This window comes from Engystomops pustulosus, chromosome 3 (genome assembly GCF_040894005.1).
Source record: "Engystomops pustulosus chromosome 3, aEngPut4.maternal, whole genome shotgun sequence".
Classification (NCBI taxonomy): Eukaryota; Metazoa; Chordata; class Amphibia; order Anura; family Leptodactylidae; genus Engystomops; species Engystomops pustulosus.
The window spans coordinates 80,346,315-80,367,705 of NC_092413.1; the positions used below are offsets into that span (position 1 = coordinate 80,346,315).

The 21,391-nt window shown below is 43.6% G+C and overlaps 1 protein-coding gene across 1 annotated transcript in view; it reads left to right on the forward strand.

Moving 5' to 3' along the window:
- The window catches only part of FNDC1 (fibronectin type III domain containing 1), a 142,189-nt gene that overhangs the window by 71,101 nt on the left and 49,697 nt on the right, over positions 1 to 21,391 (forward strand). Inside the window, exons 9-12 of the mRNA XM_072141208.1 lie at positions 12,283 to 12,401; positions 15,404 to 15,515; positions 19,362 to 19,742; positions 20,413 to 20,487. Of these exons, the coding sequence (XP_071997309.1) occupies positions 12,283 to 12,401; positions 15,404 to 15,515; positions 19,362 to 19,742; positions 20,413 to 20,487 (687 nt within the window). The remainder of the gene's footprint in view (positions 1 to 12,282; positions 12,402 to 15,403; positions 15,516 to 19,361; positions 19,743 to 20,412; positions 20,488 to 21,391) is intronic.

Below are 21,391 nucleotides of genomic sequence, written 5' to 3' on the forward strand. Positions count from 1 at the left end.
ATGACCACTCCAGTAATCCGAATCTGCTGTAAGACCATTTAGGCCCATTGCCTGCTGTTGTTCAATAAAGAACCGTGAGTTATTTTGCACAACGTTGCCTCCATCTGATCCCTGGATACGGCTGTTACCACATCGGGCTCCCCATCCATTACCCAGAGACTTATCTTACAGACACTAAGGGGTTGCCCCAGGAAGAACCAGTGCATCAGCCTCTCCCTCCATATTTCTATCGCACACCACCTGCTGGAGACCTGCCAGGCTGTAGGACAGCCCTCTGGTCCCTGTGCCAAGCACTGTGACATCAGTGTGACCTAGGTCGCAAATGCCAGCTACTCCGGTATTCTGGGCCCCGGTGGGCGATGTTGCATATCTTTATACAATACAGACTTGGATTTGTTCCAGTACAAAGTGTGGATAAATTTGAATTACGGGTGGATTTTTATAAGTTTTGTAGACACTTGAGGATCAAAATGTTTTCTTTCATGTTATAAATGGATCTCTTAAAATGTTTCGTAACAAGAAAAAATTGCTTTGATAACTAGATCATTCTATAATGATTAAAAAGGCCAACAAAATAATTACGATTAAAACACTTGACTACTGTCAAGAAGCCCATGATCAATTGAAAGATAAAATGGTTTACCTTAAATAACCTGGTTACCCTACTGCACATGTTAAAGAAGAGATTGTTCTGTTTTTAATGGAATCAGTAAAGGACCAAATTATTTCAGAAAATGTGGTAAGATCTTTTAACAAAGATCTGACCAAACCATAAGGTGGTGGTAAACCCCTTAGGAATGCCCATTGCCCAGTGTGTATTTGTTTCTATAACCAATTTCAGTATGCTTACATTGGGAAAGATTGGGTGCACTAAAGTCAAGAACATTCCATACGATAAGGGAACTTTTGTTGAACTCAACAAGGCTAACACTCATTTTCTTATGTCATTGATTGGTTTTGTTGTAACAGAAAATGATTTTAGCTTCGGCAATGTTTTTTTCTTGCAGCTATAGAGATCCTTGATGTGGTTACCTGGGGCCCCAAGTTATGCTAATATTTCCATGGCTTCTTTTTTTCAAAAGAAGTTTGTTCAGGATTGTCCACATAGCAAGTTCATAGTTTTATGGATTCAATGGGCCACATTTCTTAAAGCCCCTGCACCAGTTTTCTGTCTGACTTTGCACATATTTTTCAGAGCAAACTGTATAATGTATAAAGTGTCACGGTTGCACTATACCCAATGCAACACAGTATAGTGTTGCGCCACATTTATCATGCAGTGTCCAACAGAATTGTGCCACAAGCTCTATGTTAAGATATGTCAAAATAAAGTTGGTGCACTCTGTCAGAGAAGTGCAGGGTGCACTATATAAAGAATTATTATTATTAATTAATATGTATCTGGACACACGCTGCACACTCCACAGGCAAACTGCACATAGTGCAGTTTGTACTGTTTTTGACAAATTTGTCCCAATATGTGGGCAATGTCTGCCTATTGTGGAGTGATGATGAATATGCTTTGGATTCTTTTTTACATTATAATAAAACATGTAAATTCCATCAATTTTCTTGACAAGCAGGTACAACACGGACAGCGGGACTGTAATACATTTCTAACCACTCTATTTTCGAAACTTTCAGATATGAACTTTCAGTTAAGATACGACAGCCACCATGCACCACAGACAGAGTGCACTGTTATTGTAGCTGTAGATAGGTTCTTAGAATACTTAAAGAGGACCTGTCACCCCGAAAAAGACCCCAACCAAATGTGCCACCCATAACCCTCTCCCTAGCTGCTTTCTCCCCAGCCAAGTTTTTTTTTTAAATTTATGCTTGGAAAGGTGGTTTAAACAGATCCGACCTCTTAACAAATAAGAGGTCGGATTCTAATTTTTCGAGTGCTGCAGTCGGGTGTATTCATTAAGGGGTGAGCTGACATTTCCCCAGCATGCCCCTGGAGACCTCCACGCCCCTGGAGACCTATAGGAGAAGCCGGCAGCATTGCATAGATTGCGTAATCACTGTCGACTCTCAGCGCTGCGGCCATGGACCTGCTTATTAACATTGCAAGCCGGCCATGCCGCACTGACGGCGGCTGCAGCCGCACAGGGCTTATTGACAATGCCGGCCGAATGTTATATATATTCGGCCGCCACTTTCAGTACGCCCCGGCTGGCCGGAAATGTGAATAAGCAGGTCCATGGCCGCAGCCGCTGTCAGTGCGGCACGGCAGGCTTACAATGTTAATAAGCAGGTCCACGGCTGCAGCGTGGAGAGCCAGCAGCAATCTATGGGATGCTGCCGGCTTCTCCAATAGGTCTCCGCAGGTGTGCTGGTGGAGTGCCGACCCGCCCCCTTATGAATAAACCCGACTGCAGTGCACAAGATATGAGGATCCGACCTCTTATTTGTTAAGGGGTCGGATCTGCTTAAACCACCTTTCCAAGCATACATTTTAAAAAGAAAACCTGGCTGTGGAGAAAGGAGCTAGGGAGAAGGTCCTTTTCGGGGTGACAGGTCCTCTTTAATAGAAGCAGTTTGAAAAAATAAAAAAAAATAGAATAACTAGTCCCTTTTTGTACCCAAGTATAATGAACATGTTCATTTGATCTAAAAGAATATCCTGAAAAATTGGGAATTACTTAAACATAATACAACATATGGTAAGATCTTTAGTAAAGCCCTAGATTTGTTTATAACTGAGGGCATTTCATCCCCAAAGAGCTGTTTAAATCGGATTTACAGGTGATAAAAGTATCAGGGCAAATTTTTTTTTAAAACAAAAAAGGTACCTTCCATGGCTTATCATGCCAGCATTGTTCTATCATCAGCAAAGGGATTTTTTTCAACCATCCAACTAAAGGACCTAAAATTCATGTGTAAGGATTTTTCACATGTGACTGTCTTCATGTTGTGTATTTATTAAAATGTCCTTGTGGGTATGGAAAGTATTCAGACCCGATTTTTCAATCTTTGTAAGGATATACATTCTGCACCCCTTCGTGACAGAAAATATCAAATGGTCATAAGTATTCAGAGGTGACACATTTTTAACTCACGCGCTGTCCATTTTCTTCTGATACTACTTGAGATGGTTCTACTCCTTTATTAGCATCCAGCTGTGTTTAATTAAACTGATTGGACTTGATTAGGAAAGGAACACACCTGTCTATATAAGAACTGGTGACCTGGTGCACATCAATTATAAATGTGGCGCAAACTGCGACTAAGCATTAACTCGCTTCTGTAGTTGCAATTTTTTTCTGTCTTGACAGACACAGTGCAGCCTCGACAGGCGCAGACACTTCATAAATACAGGTGCTTACAATACAAAAGCACTTTGCCCATTCTTTTCAGAGCAAAGTTAGAAACAGAAAACTCCCACAAACACTAAAATAAATGTGGGCCATTGATGGAACAGATTTGATGTACATTGAAACTTGGTTACTCCAAATGGAGGTATTTTGTATTAAGATAGTTGTATTTCTGTGATTGTATGGGTGTTTAGGTGGATTGTTCAAATAGCGGTTACAACGACTGATATGGACATTGTGCAATTTGTGGTAACTAAATTCTATCTGTTTGATCAGGTTGATATGATGTAATGTGAATACAAGAGAAAGATATAAGGAGCTTTATTGAAGAAAGGTTTATATTGTGGTGTGCATCTGTTCAGACTATGCGTTATTGAGTGAAGATTAGAAAAACCTAATTTTTTTTTTGGATAACTTCGTTTCATGGGTGTTCCCCACATTTCTGTCGAGTCGCTGTAATAAATGTGGCGCACAATCCGAATCTGCATCGGAACGCCCCTTTTTTGCCGCAGTGCAGCTAGCCACAAAACTGGCGCAGATACTTCATAAATACACGTGCATGCAGTTTGCACATTCTAGTGGAGAGGACATCTACCATCAGTTTCCCTTATGTGCGAGTTTCTCTCTACACTAAGTGGAACTGTTCTAACTGAGCAAAGAAACAACACAATTTGTGAGAAAAAGATTTTGAAAAAAGTATGTAAATTAGCCAGAGGTGCTCAGGCTGACGCAACTGAGCACCTCTCTCCGGCTTTTAATTTATTCATGCCCCACACTGATAGTCCTGGCTCATTCCGCCTGAGGACTTAGGATAGAGCCGGTGTTGTCAGAAAGCCGGGGCCTTGAGAGTGCTGGGCGTGAGCTATCTCCTAGCTCCTTGGGCAGGAGCAGGCAGGACTAGCAGTGTGAGAGGTGGGGAGAGGGAGGTGTGAATAAATTAAGAGCCAGCGATGTGCACAAATTGTGCTGTTACTTTAGTTCCACTCTGTAACAATGGTCCAAAATTTAGTATATATGCTGTGATCAGTGCTACTTTAAAGCTACACATCCTTATCTGCCTGAAACTACAGGAGGAGCAGGTTCCTGGGAGCTCCTGCTCTGGGCCCTGCAATTGTTCTGGTTCAGGGAACTCTGGAAGGAAGCTAAAATGATAATCTGAATTTCTTCTCTTTCAAATGTATTGTGTCCTCAGGACGCTGATACAATTAAATGCCATGACAAAACAGGTAGCAAAATGTCCCTGCTTAAATTGCTATGTTGGCACTTTGCATTTAAATAAGTGAGTTTGGTTGTAGTTTTGAGACTCGGTCTCTAAAAGGATCTCCATTAGAGATGAGCGAACATGCTCGTCCGAGCTTGATGCTCGTTCGAGCATTAGCGTACTCGAAACTGCTCGTTGCTCGGACGAATACTTCGCCCGCTCGAGAAAATGGCAGCTCCCGCCGTTTTGCTTTTTGGCGGCCAGAAACAGAGCCGATCACAAGCCAGGAGACTCTGCACTCCACCCAGCATGACGTGGTACCCTTACACGTCGATAGCAGTGGTTGGCTGGCCAGATCAGGTGACCCTGGGATAGACTAGCCGCTGCCCGCACTGCTCGGATCATTCTGTGTCTGGATGCCGCTAGGGAGAGAGCTGCTGCTGGTCAGGGAAAGCGTTAGGGTGTTCTATTAGCTTACTGTTAGGCAGGAGTGATTCTCCAAGAACCCAACAGCCCTTCTTAGGGCTACAATAACGTTCTACTTTTTTTTTTTTTTATTTGCATCTAGTACCATTTTGTGAGGAATTAGCAGGGGGACTTGCTACCGTTGTGTTTAGCTCTTAGTGGCACACATATCCACCTCAAACACCAAAGTGGGAAAATTTAGTAGGGGTTGGATTTCAATTAGGCACAGTCTCCCATTTGTCCTTTTTTATTTTACGTTTATTTTGTTTAATAACTCAGCGTCATCTCATCTGGCATAGTAGTGTGCTTTCATACTTGGCTAGAAAATAGCCATAGGAGAATCCAAACGGCTTACGCCTACAGTAGCGCTATATATTTGATTTCTGGTTGATCTGCTGGTGGCTGTACTTGCTGCAGTGCATCTACTAGCCAATTGTGAGCAATTTGTAGTGAGACTTGCGACCGCTGTGTTTTGCGCTTAGTGACGCACATATCCATTGCAAAGACCGAAGTGGGAAAATTTAGTAGGGGTTGGATTTCAATTAGGCACAGTCTGCCATTTGTCCTTTTTTATTTTACGTTTATTTTGTTTAATAACTCAGCGTCATCTCATCTGGCATAGTAGTGTGCTTTCATACTTGGCTAGAAAATAGCCATAGGAGAATCCAAACGGCTTACGCCTACAGTAGCGTTATATATTTGATTTCTGGTTGATCTGCTGGTGGCTGTACTTGCTGCAGTGCATCTACTAGCCAATTGTCAGCAATTTGTAGTGAGACTTGCGACCGCTGTGTTTTGCGCTTAGTGACGCACATATCCATTGCAAAGACCGAAGTGGGAAAATTTAGTAGGGGTTGGATTTCAATTAGGCACAGTCTGCCATTTGTCCTTTTTTATTTTACGTTTATTTTGTTTAATAACTCAGCGTCATCTCATCTGGCATAGTAGTGTGCTTTCATACTTGGCTAGAAAATAGCCATAGGAGAATCCAAACGGCTTACGCCTACAGTAGCGTTATATATTTGATTTCTGGTTGATCTGCTGGTGGCTGTACTTGCTGCAGTGCATCTACTAGCCAATTGTCAGCAATTTGTAGTGAGACTTGCGACCGCTGTGTTTTGCGCTTAGTGACGCACATATCCATTGCAAAGACCGAAGTGGGAAAATTTAGTAGGGGTTGGATTTCAATTAGGCACAGTCTGCCATTTGTCCTTTTTTATTTTACGTTTATTTTGTTTAATAACTCAGCGTCATCTCATCTGGCATAGTAGTGTGCTTTCATACTTGGATAGAAAATAGCCATAGGAGAATCCAAACGGCTTACGCCTACAGTAGCGTTATATATTTGATTTCTGGTTGATCTGCTGGTGGCTGTACTTGCTGCAGTGCATCTACTAGCCAATTGTCAGCAATTTGTAGTGAGACTTGCGACCGCTGTGTTTTGCGCTTAGTGACGCACATATCCATTGCAAAGACCGAAGTGGGAAAATTTAGTAGGGGTTGGATTTCAATTAGGCACAGTCTGCCATTTGTCCTTTTTTATTTTACGTTTATTTTGTTTAATAACTCGGTGTCATCTCATCTGGCATAGTAGTGTGCTTTCATACTTGGCTAGAAAATAGCCATAGCAATAGGATAGCATTGTTTGGTTTTAAAAACTCAAAAAAAAAAAAAAAACACAAAAAAAAGTTAAAAAAAAATTAAAGCTATAACTCTCATTTTAAAAATGTTTAACCCGAGGGCTAGGGGTAGAGGACGAGGGCGGGGACGTGGGCGTCTAACTACTGCAGGGGTCAGAGGCCGTGGTCCTGGCCGGGGTGAGACACCACCTGCTTATGAGGGAGCAGGGGAACGCCGCAGAGCTACACTCCCTAGGTTCATGTCTGAAGTTACTGGGACTCGTGGTAGAGCACTGTTGAGGCCAGAACAGTGCGAACAGGTGATGTCGTGGATTGCTGACAATGCTTCGAGCAATTTGTCCACCAGTCAGTCTTCCACGCAGTCCACCCATGTCACCGAAATCGCCACTTCTCCAGCTCCTGCACCTCAGCCTCCTCCCCCCCAGTCTGCCCCCTCCCAGGAAAATTTGGCATTTGAACCGGCATACTCTGAGGAACTGTTTTCTGGACCCTTCCCACAGTCACAAACCACTTGTCCGGTTGCTGCTGAGCAATTTTCCGATGCCCAGGTTTTCCACCAGTCACAGTCTGTGGGTGATGATGACCTTCTTGACGTAGTGGAAGTGTGTAAAGAGGTGTCCGACGATGAGGAGACACGGTTGTCAGACAGTGGGGAAGTTGTTGTCAGGGCAGGAAGTCCGAGGGGGGAGCAGACTGAGGGATCGGAGGATGATGAGGTGACAGACCCAAGCTGGGTTGAGAGGCCGGGTGAACACAGTGCTTCTGAGACGGAGGAGAGTCCTCGACCAGAACAGGTTGGAAGAGGCAGTGGTGGGGCCAGACGGAGAGGCAGGGCCAGAGCTGGTGCATCAGCGCCAAATGTGTCAACTAATGAAGCTCCCGTGGCGAGGGCTCTTGCGGCGAGGGCTAGATCTTCAGAAGTCTGGAGGTTCTTTAAGGAAACACCGGATGACCGACGGACTGTGGTGTGCAACATTTGCCAAACCAGGCTCAGCAGGGGTTCCACCACTACTAGCTTAACTACCACCAGTATGCGCAGGCATATGAATGCTAAACACCCCACTCAGTGGCAACAAGCCCGTTCACCTCCGGCCGTGCACACCACTGCTCCTTCCCCTGTGTCAGCTGATAGTCAGCCCCCTGCCCAGGACCCTGCCACAAAAACCCCATCGTCGCCTCCACGATCCTCCACAGCATCCACCAGCGTTCAGCTCTCCATACCCCAGACGCTGGAGCGGAAACGCAAATATAGTGCAACCCACCCGCACGCCCAAGCCCTTAATGTGCACATCTCCAGATTGCTTAGCCTGGAGATGCTGCCCTATAGGCTAGTAGAGACCGAGGCCTTTCGCAACCTCATGGCGGCGGCCGCCCCTCGGTATTCGGTCCCCAGCCGCCACTACTTTTCCCGATGTGCCGTCCCAGCCCTGCACCAGCACGTGTCAGACAACATCACCCGTGCCCTGACCAACGCCGTTTCTGACAAGGTCCACCTGACCACGGACACGTGGACGAGTGCTGCCGGGCAGGGCCACTATATATCGCTGACGGCACATTGGGTTAACTTGGTGGAGGCTGGGACCGAGTCTGACCCTGGGGCTGGTCATATACTGCCGACGCCGAGGATTGCGGGGCCTACCTCGGTCCAGTTGTTTCAGGCCTACTATGCCTCCTCCTCCTCCCACCCCTCCTCCACCTCCTCCTCCGAACTACCATCCGTGGGCACGGCACCATCAGTCGGTAGCTCTAGGCACAGCAGCAGTGCCGTTGCTAAGCGACAGCAGGCGGTGCTCAAACTGCTGAGCCTAGGCGATAAAAGGCACACCGCCCAAGAGCTATTACAGGGCATCACGGCGCAGACTGATCTGTGGCTGGCACCGCTGAACCTGAAGCCAGGCATGGTTGTGTGTGACAACGGCCGTAACCTGGTGGCGGCTCTGCAACTCGGCAGACTGACACATGTGCCATGCCTGGCCCATGTGTTAAATCTGATAGTTCAGCGTTTCCTCAAGACATACCCCAATCTGTCTGATTTGCTCACGAAGGTGCGCCGCATCTGTGCGCATTTCAGGAAGTCCAGCACAGATGCTGCCACTCTCAGGGCAGCGCAGCGCCGCCTCCAACTGCCCGCTCACCGACTGTTGTGCGACGTGCCCACGAGGTGGAATTCAACACTGACCATGTTATCCAGAGTTTACCAGCAGCGCCGAGCCATTGTAGACTGCCAGATGTCAACTTCCACCAGAACTGGTAGTCAGGTCAGTCAGCTTCCTCAAGTCTACAATGAGGAGTGGACGTGGATGTCTGATATCTGTCAGGTGCTGAGTAACTTTGAGGAGTCAACACAGATGGTCAGTGGCGATGCCGCCATCATCAGCCTCACCATCCCGCTGCTTGGCCTGTTGAAAAACTCTCTGATCAGCATGAAGTCGGAAGCTTTGCGCTCGTCACAAGAGACGGGGGAAGAAGATTCCCTTGTTGATAGCCAAAGCACCCTTAGGTCTGTTTCTCAGCGCATATCGGAGGAGGTGGAGGTGGAGGAGGATGAGGAGGAAGAGGAGGAGAATGTTGGCGAGACACAAGAGGGGACCATTGTTGAGTCCTTTACTGTTCAGCGTGTATGGGCAGAAGAAGAGGAGTTGGAGGAGTTGGAGGAGGAGGAAATGGACAGTCAGGCCAGTGAGGGGAGTGAATTCTTACGCGTTGGTACTCTGGCGCATATGGCAGATTTCATGCTAGGCTGCCTATCCCGTGACCCTCGCGTTCAAAGAATTTATTCCAGCACCGATTACTGGGTGTTCACTCTCCTGGACCCACGGTACAAGCAAAATCTTTCCACTCTCATCCCTGCAGAGGAAAGGAGTGTGAGAATGCATGAATACCAGCAGGCCCTGGTGCACAAGCTGAAACAGTATTTCCCTTCTGACAGCGCTAGCGGCAGAGTGCGTAGTTCTGCGGGACAAGTAGCGAGGGAGAGTAGGCGAGCAGGCAGCTTGTCCAGCACTGGCAAGGGTACGCTTTACAAGGCTTTTGCCAGCTTTATGTCACCCCAGCAAGACACTGTCACCTGTCCCCAGTCTCGGCAGAGTAGGGCTGATCTTTACAGAAAGATGGTGAGGGAGTACGTAGCTGACCATACCATCGTCCTAAATGATCACACAGCTCCCTACAACTACTGGGTTTCAAAGCTGGACATGTGGCACGAACTGGCGCTGTACGCCTTGGAGGTTCTTGCCTGCCCTGCCGCTAGCGTCTTGTCCGAGCGGGTTTTCAGTGCAGCTGGTGGCATCATCACCGATAAGCGTACACGCCTGTCGACTGACAGCGCTGACAGGCTGACGCTTATTAAGATGAATAAAGCCTGGATTTCTCATAATTTCCAATCTCCACCAGGTGAAGGAAGCTCAACCTGAATAATTTATCCACTCCTCCTCCTCCTCATTTTCCTCCTTCTCCTCCTCTTTGTACAGTAAAGCAGAGGAAACTGGCTATTTTTTGACAGGGCCCACTGGCTCTTGCTATAGTACTTTATGCATTTAGTTTTTCTGGAGGGCCACCGACCCGGTCCTCTGTTTTAAACAATTTTTGGGAGTGCCACATACAGGCACTCAATCTATTCAATTTTTCTGGAGGGCCACCGACCCGTTCCTCTGTTTTAAACAATTTTTGGGAGTGCCACATACAGGCACTCAATCTATTCTATTTTTCTGGAGGGCCACCTACCTGCTCCTCTGGTTTGAAAACTTTTTGGGACTGCCACATACAGGCACTCAATCGATTCCATTTTTCTGGAGGGCCACCTACCTGCTCCTCTGGTTTGAAAACTTTTTGGGACTGCCACATACAGGCACTCAATCTATTCTATTTTTCTGGAGGGCCACCTACCTGCTCCTCTGGTTTGAAAACTTTTTGGGACTGCCACATACAGGCACTCAATCTATTCAATTTTTCTGGAGGGCCACCTACCTGCTCCTCTGGTTTGAAAACTTTTTGGGACTGCCACATACAGGCACTCAATCTATTCAATTTTTCTGGAGGGCCACCTACCTGCTCCTCTGGTTTGAAAACTTTTTGGGACTGCCACATACAGGCACTCAATGTATTAAATTTTTCTGGAGGGCCACCTACCTGCTCCTCTGGTTTGAAAACTTTTTGGGACTGCCACATACAGGCACTCAATCTATTCTATTTTTCTGGAGGGCCACCTACCTGCTCCTCTGGTTTGAAAAATTTTTGGGACTGCCACATACAGGCACTATCCAAATTAAATTGTCTCCATAGCAGCCTCCACACGTTGTCTCCATTGCTACCTCCAAAAGTCGTCCATATAGCTGCCTCCATACATCGTCCCTTTATCAAACGAGGTGTGTCAGGCAGAAATTTGGGTTGTTTTCATGGATTCCACATCAAAGTTGTTAACTTTGTCGCCACCCAGCTGTGTTATCCACAAAATATACTAATAAACTTTTATCATTTACCAATATTATTTCAGCGCTTCTTGCGCATCTGTTTACATTCCCCTCACCCGCCATATCCTAAACTTATAAGAACGCTACTACACTTGATCTTATACAAAAGGTTCTTAGAAGTGCTGTTTGGGGAGTAGCCTAGAGACAGGGGCTTGGATTGGCGAAAGCTCGCCTGGCAGCGGAGCGCCAACTCCATGCCAAGATCCAACTAACATAGTTTTAACTGCAGAACCTTTAATCTACTACTAGTTCACTGCCTCCATACATGGTCCCCTTATCAAACGAGCTGTGTCAGGCAGAATTTTGGGTTGTTTTCATGGCTTCCATGTTAACTTTGTCGCCACCCTGCTGTGTAATCCACAAAATATACTGGCAAACTTTTATCATGTACCGATATTATTTGAGCGCTTCTTGCTCACCTCCTTTGGTTCCTCTCTGCCACCCATTGGTTTGAAGCCTGAGTCCATTTAGGGTATGTCGCCATGCCACTCTCTAGCCTGCTGCCGCTGCCTCTGCATGCCGTCCCCTATAGTGTCAGGGTCAATTATTGCATGTTTTAGATGCTATCTAGCTTCATTCTGTCACTCTGTCATGGCCATGCTGTTGCCCATAATTTTGGCATAATGGTGCGATTAAGCAGCCTCAGAGGCATCCATGCATGCTGCCCCTGCTGTTTCCTGTCCATTTCCGTGGTGTTTCCATCCTTTTCTGAGGTTCCCAGGTGTTTGGCCAAGCTTCCCTGTGCAGAGCCTTGGTCCCCTTGAAAAATGCTCGAGTCTCCCATTGACTTCAATGGGGTTCGTTATTCGAGACGAGCACTCGAGCATCGGGAAAAGTTCGTCTCGAATAACGAGTACCCGAGCATTTTAGTGCTCGCTCATCTCTAATCACCATCACTGCCCTATGATGTGCACAGCGCAGACCTTTTATTGGTCATGGATGAGGGAAGTTGTAACACTTACCTGAGGTCTACCAAGAAAACCTGAAGGGAATAGTCAAGACTTGTTTCTCTGTTTGACTTTTTTCTTATGCAGTGGAGCAAGTACACGTATTGGGTGAATTGAGTGTTTCCAACAGTCATGACAGATAAAAATTGAGTTTTCTCTAAAACTACAAATCCCTCGAAAACAACAAAGTTATGCCATGAAAGCTTAGGGTGCATTTAATTCATTTTGCCTATTTTTCAGGTAGTAACGGATCACCAAACCTGTCTTCAAGGTTTAATAGTAATGGAAACATGCCATCTTCAAATACCGGAAGCATTAATGGACAGAGGATGATTTATGGTCCAGAAGGAACAAAGTGGGTAGGGCAACCTTCTTTATAAATTATACCCAACATGTAATGATGCATTCATGGCATATATTCCAGTCTTTCTTTTTAAAAATGTTCACATTCAGGTATGATTGCTAAAGGTCCCAAATGGTTTTTACTATTAACGGTAGGTCAACAATAATGTATAAATAAGGGATCTGATTGCAAGGCACTGGAACCAGGCACAGCTCAGCTCACTAATGGAAGCGCAGTGCCATACATTGTGTGGTGGTGGTGCTTGTATAGAGCTCTACTTCCAGCCAGTACTCTGCTCACTGTGCTCTGCCAGGTTCTGCTGCACATGAAGCCCTGCAATCAATGGAACTGTTCAAGAACCCCCCTTTACTGTTAAATTTAACATTTTTCTGTTTCAATATATTTTATTGCTTTTAGAACAGGTCATGCACGACCATTTAACAAAAACACAATGTGAAGAATAGCATGGGTTTACAAGATTAGAAGAGAGACTGATGAAAATAGTTTTCAAAACTAAGATTACAGTGTACAGTCTATAATGTCTAAAGCATAGGTCAAACAGTGCATTTCCATTAAAAGGGCAAGGGTGAGCTCAATGGTGAGGATTTCATATAGGTCCAATTGTATTGTAATTTTGAGTATGTATGCTGGATATAAGAAACATATATTCATACTTATTGTTAACTTTGGCTAAAGCATTGTGAATATTCAGAGTTTTACTTGTCCTCCACAATTGGGCATTCGATGAGATAGCGGAAAACAGTAATATCTAAGCGGAACCAATATAATTCAGGGTTCTTGTTGTACATGATGTTAAAGATGCTGTTAATAAGTCTAGTGACATGAACTTAGAATATGAACAGTTTTTTCCAGGTCCAAAATATGATTAATAGTGTCCCTACTTGGCCGCAGCCTCTCCAGCACAAATTGCTGACACCTTGGTACATTTTTTTGATTTTATAGAAGGTATTGTACAACTGAAACACCATTTTTAGGCTACATTCACATTGACGAGTGCCTGCCTTTCCATAAGCGCTGCTCAACCCCGCCCCTCTCCATAGAGGAACATTGCACATGGTGCCGTATTCTGGAGAAAGATAGGACATATCCACGTACGGCACCGTACCACTCCCACTAACACCTCCAGCTCTGTGTCAATATTGCTGCAGGACAGATCTCATACACACTGCTGCCACAAGATTTCCAAAAGAAAGCAACGCACCTTATAAATATAATGCCGGGTTGTGCTTGTCAAGCTTCGAGGTTGTGGATCCTCTGGACCACTGCGGACGATGACACAAGCCACAACCTGGGACCGGAGTCTAAGTGGTACCCGGTTTTCACCAGAGCCCGCCGCAAAGCAGGTTGGTCTTGCTGCGGCGTGGTACCACCAGGTCGTTCCACAGGCGTGACTTGTCCGCAATGGCAGCCAAGGTCGGAGTACAGAAAGGCAGGCAATCTTGAAGTCGGGGACAGGCAGGAGGTCAGGACGGGCAGCACAGGATCGGAGTCAGAGACGTAGCAATAGGTCAAGGCAGGTGGCAAAGGAGCAAATTCACATAAACAGCACACAGCATAAACAGGGCACAAAGATCCGGCAGGGATCTCAGAAAGAGGCAGAAATAAATAGATTACCTGAAATGGCCAGCGCCAATTAGTGGCGCGCTGGCCCTTTAAATCTGCAGAAGTTGGTGCGCGCACGCCCTAGGAGCTGGGGACGTGTACGCACAGCCAAGGACGAAGGAGCAGTGGCAGGAGCCGAGACCCGTAAGTTGCTCTTGCGGCGTGAAGGCGAGGGGCGAGAGGCACGGGTGACCCTGCGATCCGCGATATGGATCGCGGGACCACCCATGACAGTGCTATCACAGAAGGAGCAGGAAAGCAATGCACCTTATAAATATAATGCCGGGGCTGGACTGTGTTATTACAGAAGGACAAAGGAAGCAGCGTTACTTATAAATATAATGCCGCGGTTGGGCTGTGTTATTACAGAAGGAGAAGGGAAGCAACATTTCTTTAAAATATAATGCCGGGGCTGGGCTGTGTTATCACAGAAAGAGCAGGGAAACAACGCTCTTTATAAATATAATGCTGGGGCTGGGCTGTGTTAGTTCTTAAAAACTGTGGTTTATTTAGTTTTAGATTCATTAAAAAATCTTGGTACATTTTTATGATTCTATGCATTTACAGTATTTTATGAAAGCGATATTAAAGTCTGACATGTGCAATAACGTTTAACATTCTTAAAGCTATTGTGGTTAGTAGTTTTTGTGGATCTTTCCAGCATTCCATTCATTAAATTAGATTTGAATGTATTGTTGGATGTTTTATATTTTCTCTTTTTATTATTGGAAGATGCAGTCTACTCTGATTGAAAACAAGCCGCTAAGCATTTTCAAGTTTTATACTATCATCTATAAGAGTGAGATCGCACAAAATGGGGCTCATTTACTAAGGATCAGAATCGCACATTTTTTTCGGGTTTCCCGAATATTTACGATTTGCGCCGAATTGCACCGGGATTTTGGTGCACGCTATCGGATTGTGTCGCAAGAATAGCACTCACATGCCCCGGGACGAAGAAGGTGAACTCCAGTGGACTTCAGCGCAGCAGCGACAACTAGTGGATATCAGGCGCATGGACCTTAGTGAATCCCAGCAAGCTCCGAATCAACGTTGGACAACGCGCCGCGGGATCGCAAATGGACTGGGTAAGTAAATGAGCCCCAATATCTATTATGGAACTAAACAGGAGGCTTTATTAGGTGCTGCTTTTGTGCTGTAATGGGCAGTGACCAATTAAGGATTTCATTTCACTACTTTAGTCCATGCAACTACATTAATTAGCACCACAGGCAACAACTACAATTTTTTTCACAATCTCTTACTCTTAGTCAGATCATATAAGTATTAGTAAAATAGAAATTCGTTACTTAACATACAACCTACTTTTAGGTAATTTATTACTTATGGTCATTGATTTAATGTATACTTTTCATTACTCTATTTTAATTTCAGGTTGTCGATTTAAACAGAGGTGTGATTCTTAACACCGAAGGACGATATCTTCAAGACTCCCAAGGAAAACCTCTGCGTATTAAGCTGGGAGGAGATGGACGAACCATTATTGGTAAATTCTAGACACATAGGGGCACATTTACTAAAAACAGTGCAGTTTGCCTGTGTATATTGCAGAATGCGTCAGATTCAGGATTTCTGGTGCATGTTCTGCATGAATCTGAAGCTCCCTGCACAGCTCAGACAGAGTGCACCTTTAACATAGGGCGTGCAACCCAATTCGGTCAGACTTTGCATGTTAAATCTGGCGCATAGTTCGAATGAGCACCAGAACTTCCCCTTCAGTGCAAAAATTTGCACATATGTGGAGCGGACGATTCTGAAATACCTGTGCAAACAGTTTGCACCTAAAAGAATGTGCAAGTCCAACAGAAAACTGGCGCACAGCGCTTAGTAAATGTGCCCCATCATACCATAAATACATGGAATGGAATCAGTGGCGTAACAAGACCCCAGTGGGCCCCAGAGCGAACTTGGAATATATCTAACCCTTCTGGCCCCACCCTGGACATTATTCTTCAGAACACACATATACCATATATACACGGTCAAAGAGGCAGGAACACATGCACTATATAACACACATATAAACACAACACCATAAATACTCCACTCACACTATATATATGCTACGCTTACAAATACACCCACACCATATAGACAAGAAACTCAAATATAGGTGCACATAAATATCTATACCCAGACCAATACTCTAACATTACTATATAGCACCAAAAATGTATTGTGCTCCAAGGCTGCCATAACACTGATATAGACATAAATAAATAGCTCCGACCTTCTACCACTGATCTGTCCCAGTCTTTATCTTGGTGGCACTGATAACAATTCTTCTCCATCACTTACAGAATTTTGATAACTTCCCCAGCCATGGCTTACTGCTATAGAATTCACCACAGACGTCTTCAGCTATTTGTAACACATCCCAAAACTGTACACCTAAAAACACCACAGTATATAGCAACAACATCCTCTTATGTATTTATGTTTACACCCATTTGTTAATATTTAGCAAAGCAGTAACCAATTGATTTATATGTAACCCTGTACCCCATTATTAAAGAACATCTACCATCAGGATGAAGGATTGTAACACTAGCACACTGACAAACTGGTGTGTGCCCCCTGTGGCTGGATCTGCTCTTCTTTAACCGATTAAGGACCAAGCCTTTTTTCGTTTTTTTTGCATCTTTATTTTTCAATCCCCACCTTCAAAAATCTATAACTTTTTAATTTTTCCATGTAAAGAGCTGTGTATGGGCTTGTTTTCTGCGTAACAAATTGCACTTCATAGCGGTGGTATTGAATATTCCAGGTCATATACTGGAAAGCGGTAAAAAATCCTGAATGCAGTGAAAAATATGGGCTTGGATTTTACGGCCTTCACAGTGCACCCCAAATTACAGGTCTTATTCATTCATTGGGTCAGTACGATCACGGGGATATTTATATAGGTTTTATAATTTTTTTCACACATTTACAAAAATTAAAACCTGTACAAAAAAAATTCTTCATTTTGCCGTCTTCTGGCGGTAATAACTTTTTCATACTTATGTGTACAGAGCTGTGGGTGGTGTAATTTTTTTGTGAATTTTGATGACGTTTTAAATGCTTTTGTTTTTAAGACTGTATGACTTTATGATAACTTTTTATTGAACTTATAATATTTTTCAAAATGGTAAAAAAGTGCCATTTGCGACTTTGGGCACTATTTTCCGTTACGGGGTTAAATGCAGTGAAAACAGTTGTTATATTTTGATAGATTGGGCATTTTCGGATGCGGGGATTTTTGCTGTTTATTTATATTTATATGACTTTTAGGGAAAGGGGGAGGGATTTGAATTTTTAGGGTTTTTTTAATATAATTTTTTTTTACTTATCTTTATTTTTACTATTTTTCAGGCTCCCTAAGGTAATTTAACCCTAGGTTGTCTAATCCTACAGTATGGCAGTATATGGGGATTTTGCACACCATCTATTATCATGTGCAAATCGCAAATTGTAGAAGATAGCCCAAATCTTGATAGCCTCGGATCTTTGTGTGACCCAAGGCTGTCATGGCAATGGATCGACGCTCCCCAATGACGTCACAGGGAGCAATGATCGGAGCCAAGATGGCGGCGCCCACGCCGGTTAACACCCGCAATTGGTGCTAGCACCAATCGTGGGCGTTAGCGACGGGCGTTAGCTTCATTTTGAAGCAAACGCCCGGTGAGTATGAAGAGGGCTCGGCCCGTGAGCCCTCTTCATACTCCCCCATGCGTAACAAGACGTAAAGGTACGTCTTATTGCGCTATGGGGTTAAGCTTCCTATGCCCTTGATTTTAAGAAAAAGATTCCTTTAAAAATTATGCCAATGAACCTGAGGGGTTCCGGGCACTATGAACACATATGGAGCCTGGAAGCCCCTCAGACTCATTTGCATCATTTTAAAACTTTTTTTTTATAAAAACCAAGGCATAAGAAGCTAAATGAAGAACAGATCTTGCCAGAGGGGGCACACACCAGAATGTGTGTTTGGTTTACAATCCTTCATCCTGGTGGTAGATGTGCTTTAAAGTAGCAGAACAGCCCCCCTCACCAATTCGCATGAGGTCAGAAGTGCCTGGTACAGGAGCCCCCCTCATAATTTACTGTCCAGGAGCCCATTCACCAACCCCTATTATATAATATCCACCACCCATTATAACTCCCACCCCAAATAATATACTTTCCAGCAGCCTTTATAGACATCTTCCAAATAATATACTTTCCAGCAGCCATTATAACCTCCTACTAATATAATGTCCAGCAGTCATTATAACCTCCATAAAAATATATTGTGTAGCAGCCATTATAGACATCTCCCTAATAATATACTGTCAAGCTGCCATTATAACCCCCCCTAATAATATACTGTCCAGCAGCCATTATAAACCCCCACAATAATATACTGTCCAGCAGCCATTATAAACCCCCACAATATACTGTCCAGCAGCCATTATGACCCCCGACCCCAAATAATATACCTTCAGCAGCTATTATAACCCGCCTAATACTATACTGTCCCGCATACATTATAAACCCCCCTAATAATATACTGTCCAGCATCCATTTTGACCCCCTCCCCTGATAATATACTGTCCAGTATGCAAATACATTTTCCAAGGTGTTAAATGGAAAACAATGCCTCCTTTTGCTACCTTGAAAGGCAGCCCCTTAACACCAAGTATGACTTAAAAGAAGAAAAACATGATGTGGGATTAAGCCAAACCAGTATATTTATTCCAGAAGGAACAGATTCCCAACGGTAGACAGCACTGTTTCGACTTGGTTGGGTCTCCTCAGTACAGTGTAGGGAACTGGTTTGGCAGGGTCAGAAGGTAAGAAGGTTAAGAAGGTTAAGAAGGTAAGAATATACTATCCTTCTGCCATTATAGACATCTCACTTATAATATACTGTCCAACAGCCATTATAAACACCCCCTTATTAATATTATTCTGTCCAGCAGCCATTTAAAAACAATAAACTTATTACTTACCTTGCCTCTCGATACTGCTCTCCCCCTCCCTTATCTTCTTGTCTTCACAAAGGCAGAAGGCAGAGACACGTCCCCGTGCTCTATCGCTGTGTCTGCCTGAGTGCATTGAATGACGCGGAGGCATGATGATGTCATATAGTGAACACATTGTGTCACTGAATCAAATCTATGTTACACACATAGAACTTTGATTCCCCATACCTTCTCATGGGTGGGGACCCTGCGACCATGATCGTTATGCCCCTGAATGGGAGCCTGTGATGACAAATTTTAAGATAAAATTTGTTCTCACGTTAACGGTTAAGTATTTATTATATTTGCATTATTACTTTTACATATATATACTTGCTTGTTGACAGATTTTAATGGCACCCCAGTTGTCAGTCCTGACGGATTACCGCTCTTTGGACATGGAAGGTTTAGTAAGCCTGTGGCAAGTCCACAAGACAGACCAGTTCTGAGCCTTGGGGGAAGACCACTGCGAGGTCTTGAAGTGGCAAGAACAACCAGACCTACGACAACAAGGATGACAACCACTCCAACTACAACCACAACAATAGCAACAACTACTACAACAACCCTTCCTCCAACAACTACTACAACACCTGAACCAACTACTATTGAACCAACTACTGAAGAACCATTGATTCCTACCTGTCCACCAGGTTCATTTGTACAATATGATGAAGAAGGCAGTATGATAATGGGAACTGATGATAAACCTGACTGCTACACAGAAGGTTTATAAATATATCCTATTTTATACTAATCTATAATTAGTCACTTTTTATACCTTCAATACTAAATATACTGTTAGAAATCACTTAGACAAACTAGAGGCTTGAGCTAAGAATCAACAAATAAGGTTTAATACTGATATATTTAAAGATATACAAATGGGAAGAGAAAATACCTACAATTACTGCATGTGGAAACATTAGCAAAAAATGACAAGTAAAGGGACTTGGGCTTTCAGTTGATAATAACTTAACAGTAGCAAAGAGTCCTGGGAAGCAGTTGTCAAGGCAAAAATTAGACAGGAATATACATGATGCAAACATAGTTCTGCAACCTTACAAATCAATAGCCAGATCTCCTATATAATATTATATTAACTATGCATGACTTTACTGTAGGATTAGTCACTAATAGTTTACCGGTGGAGGTGTGGAGCAGCTGCAGCTCTCTTCAATAAGCAATCTGCCCCTGTGAGCTGTGCTTTGGCTATAACTATAGTGTAAAACAGCTGATTAGCAATGGAGCCAGTTGTTGTACCTTCACTACCAATGACTGAATCTATGGATAGGTCATTAATATTTTTAGACCATATATGATAAACTTATACAAATTTTTACTGTCTGGGTATATAAATAAGTCTGACATAACATATACTGTTAATTGATTTAACAGATAGCTACTCTGGCCAAGAACTAATAGTTACAACTGAAGCTGCAGAGCGTGTGACATACTTCAATCTTGATGAAGGTAAAAATCCTTGTAGCAGCAAAATTAACATTTGTAATACTTATGGAATAAACAATAAGTGGTAATTTGTTGTATATAGAATTTTAACAAAATATACAAACCCTTAAAGTTTAAATTACAATGTGCAAGTTTATAAAACTATGACAGAATTTTGTGCATTTTGTAGTAGAAAGTAATGCAACTATTTTACACCATAAATTCATAGAAAATGCACCAAAAACAAAAATGGACTGCTTTCAATTCAAATTTTTTCAGGCTCAAATCTGATAATGGTCAGCTCTATCAAGCAATATTAAGCAACTGCTAAGGTCAACTAATTACAGATTTCTGTTGCCTTTCTGATCATCTATCTTCAAAAATGGTTGTTAGTATTGTGATCAATACGGGTGTAACACACGACTGCCCTGGGCATTAAATCTAGTAATTGCTGGAAGCTACATAGTGGATGGAGCCTGAACAATAAGAATCTGTGCTGGGTATAGCAGCAATGCTCGGGTCCTGCTTCTCTGTTACAAGTGAAGCACAAAACTTGCAACCATTGCTTTACAATGGACATATGTTTACATATGTTATTCTGCTTCCAAAGAGATCCATTGTATAGTTTCCAATGCCCAGAGGTTGCTATGCTAGTTGAGCGAAGCAGGGTCAGGTTGTCGGTACCCCACTTTCTCAACTATCTTAAAGAGGCTGTCTACTCTAAGTACATTCTAGCAAATAACTGATATAGCTGGATACAATTTTCCATAATAAAATTTAAACTTTCTGTATCAATTGTTCACGGTTCCCCCCCGGGATGCAGAACAGGACCAGCAATCTGTGTTTATCTACAGGAAGTAAACGATAAAGCATCCTGTTGTATGACAGAGAAGAAGAAAACCATGAAGAATTGATACATAAAGTATAT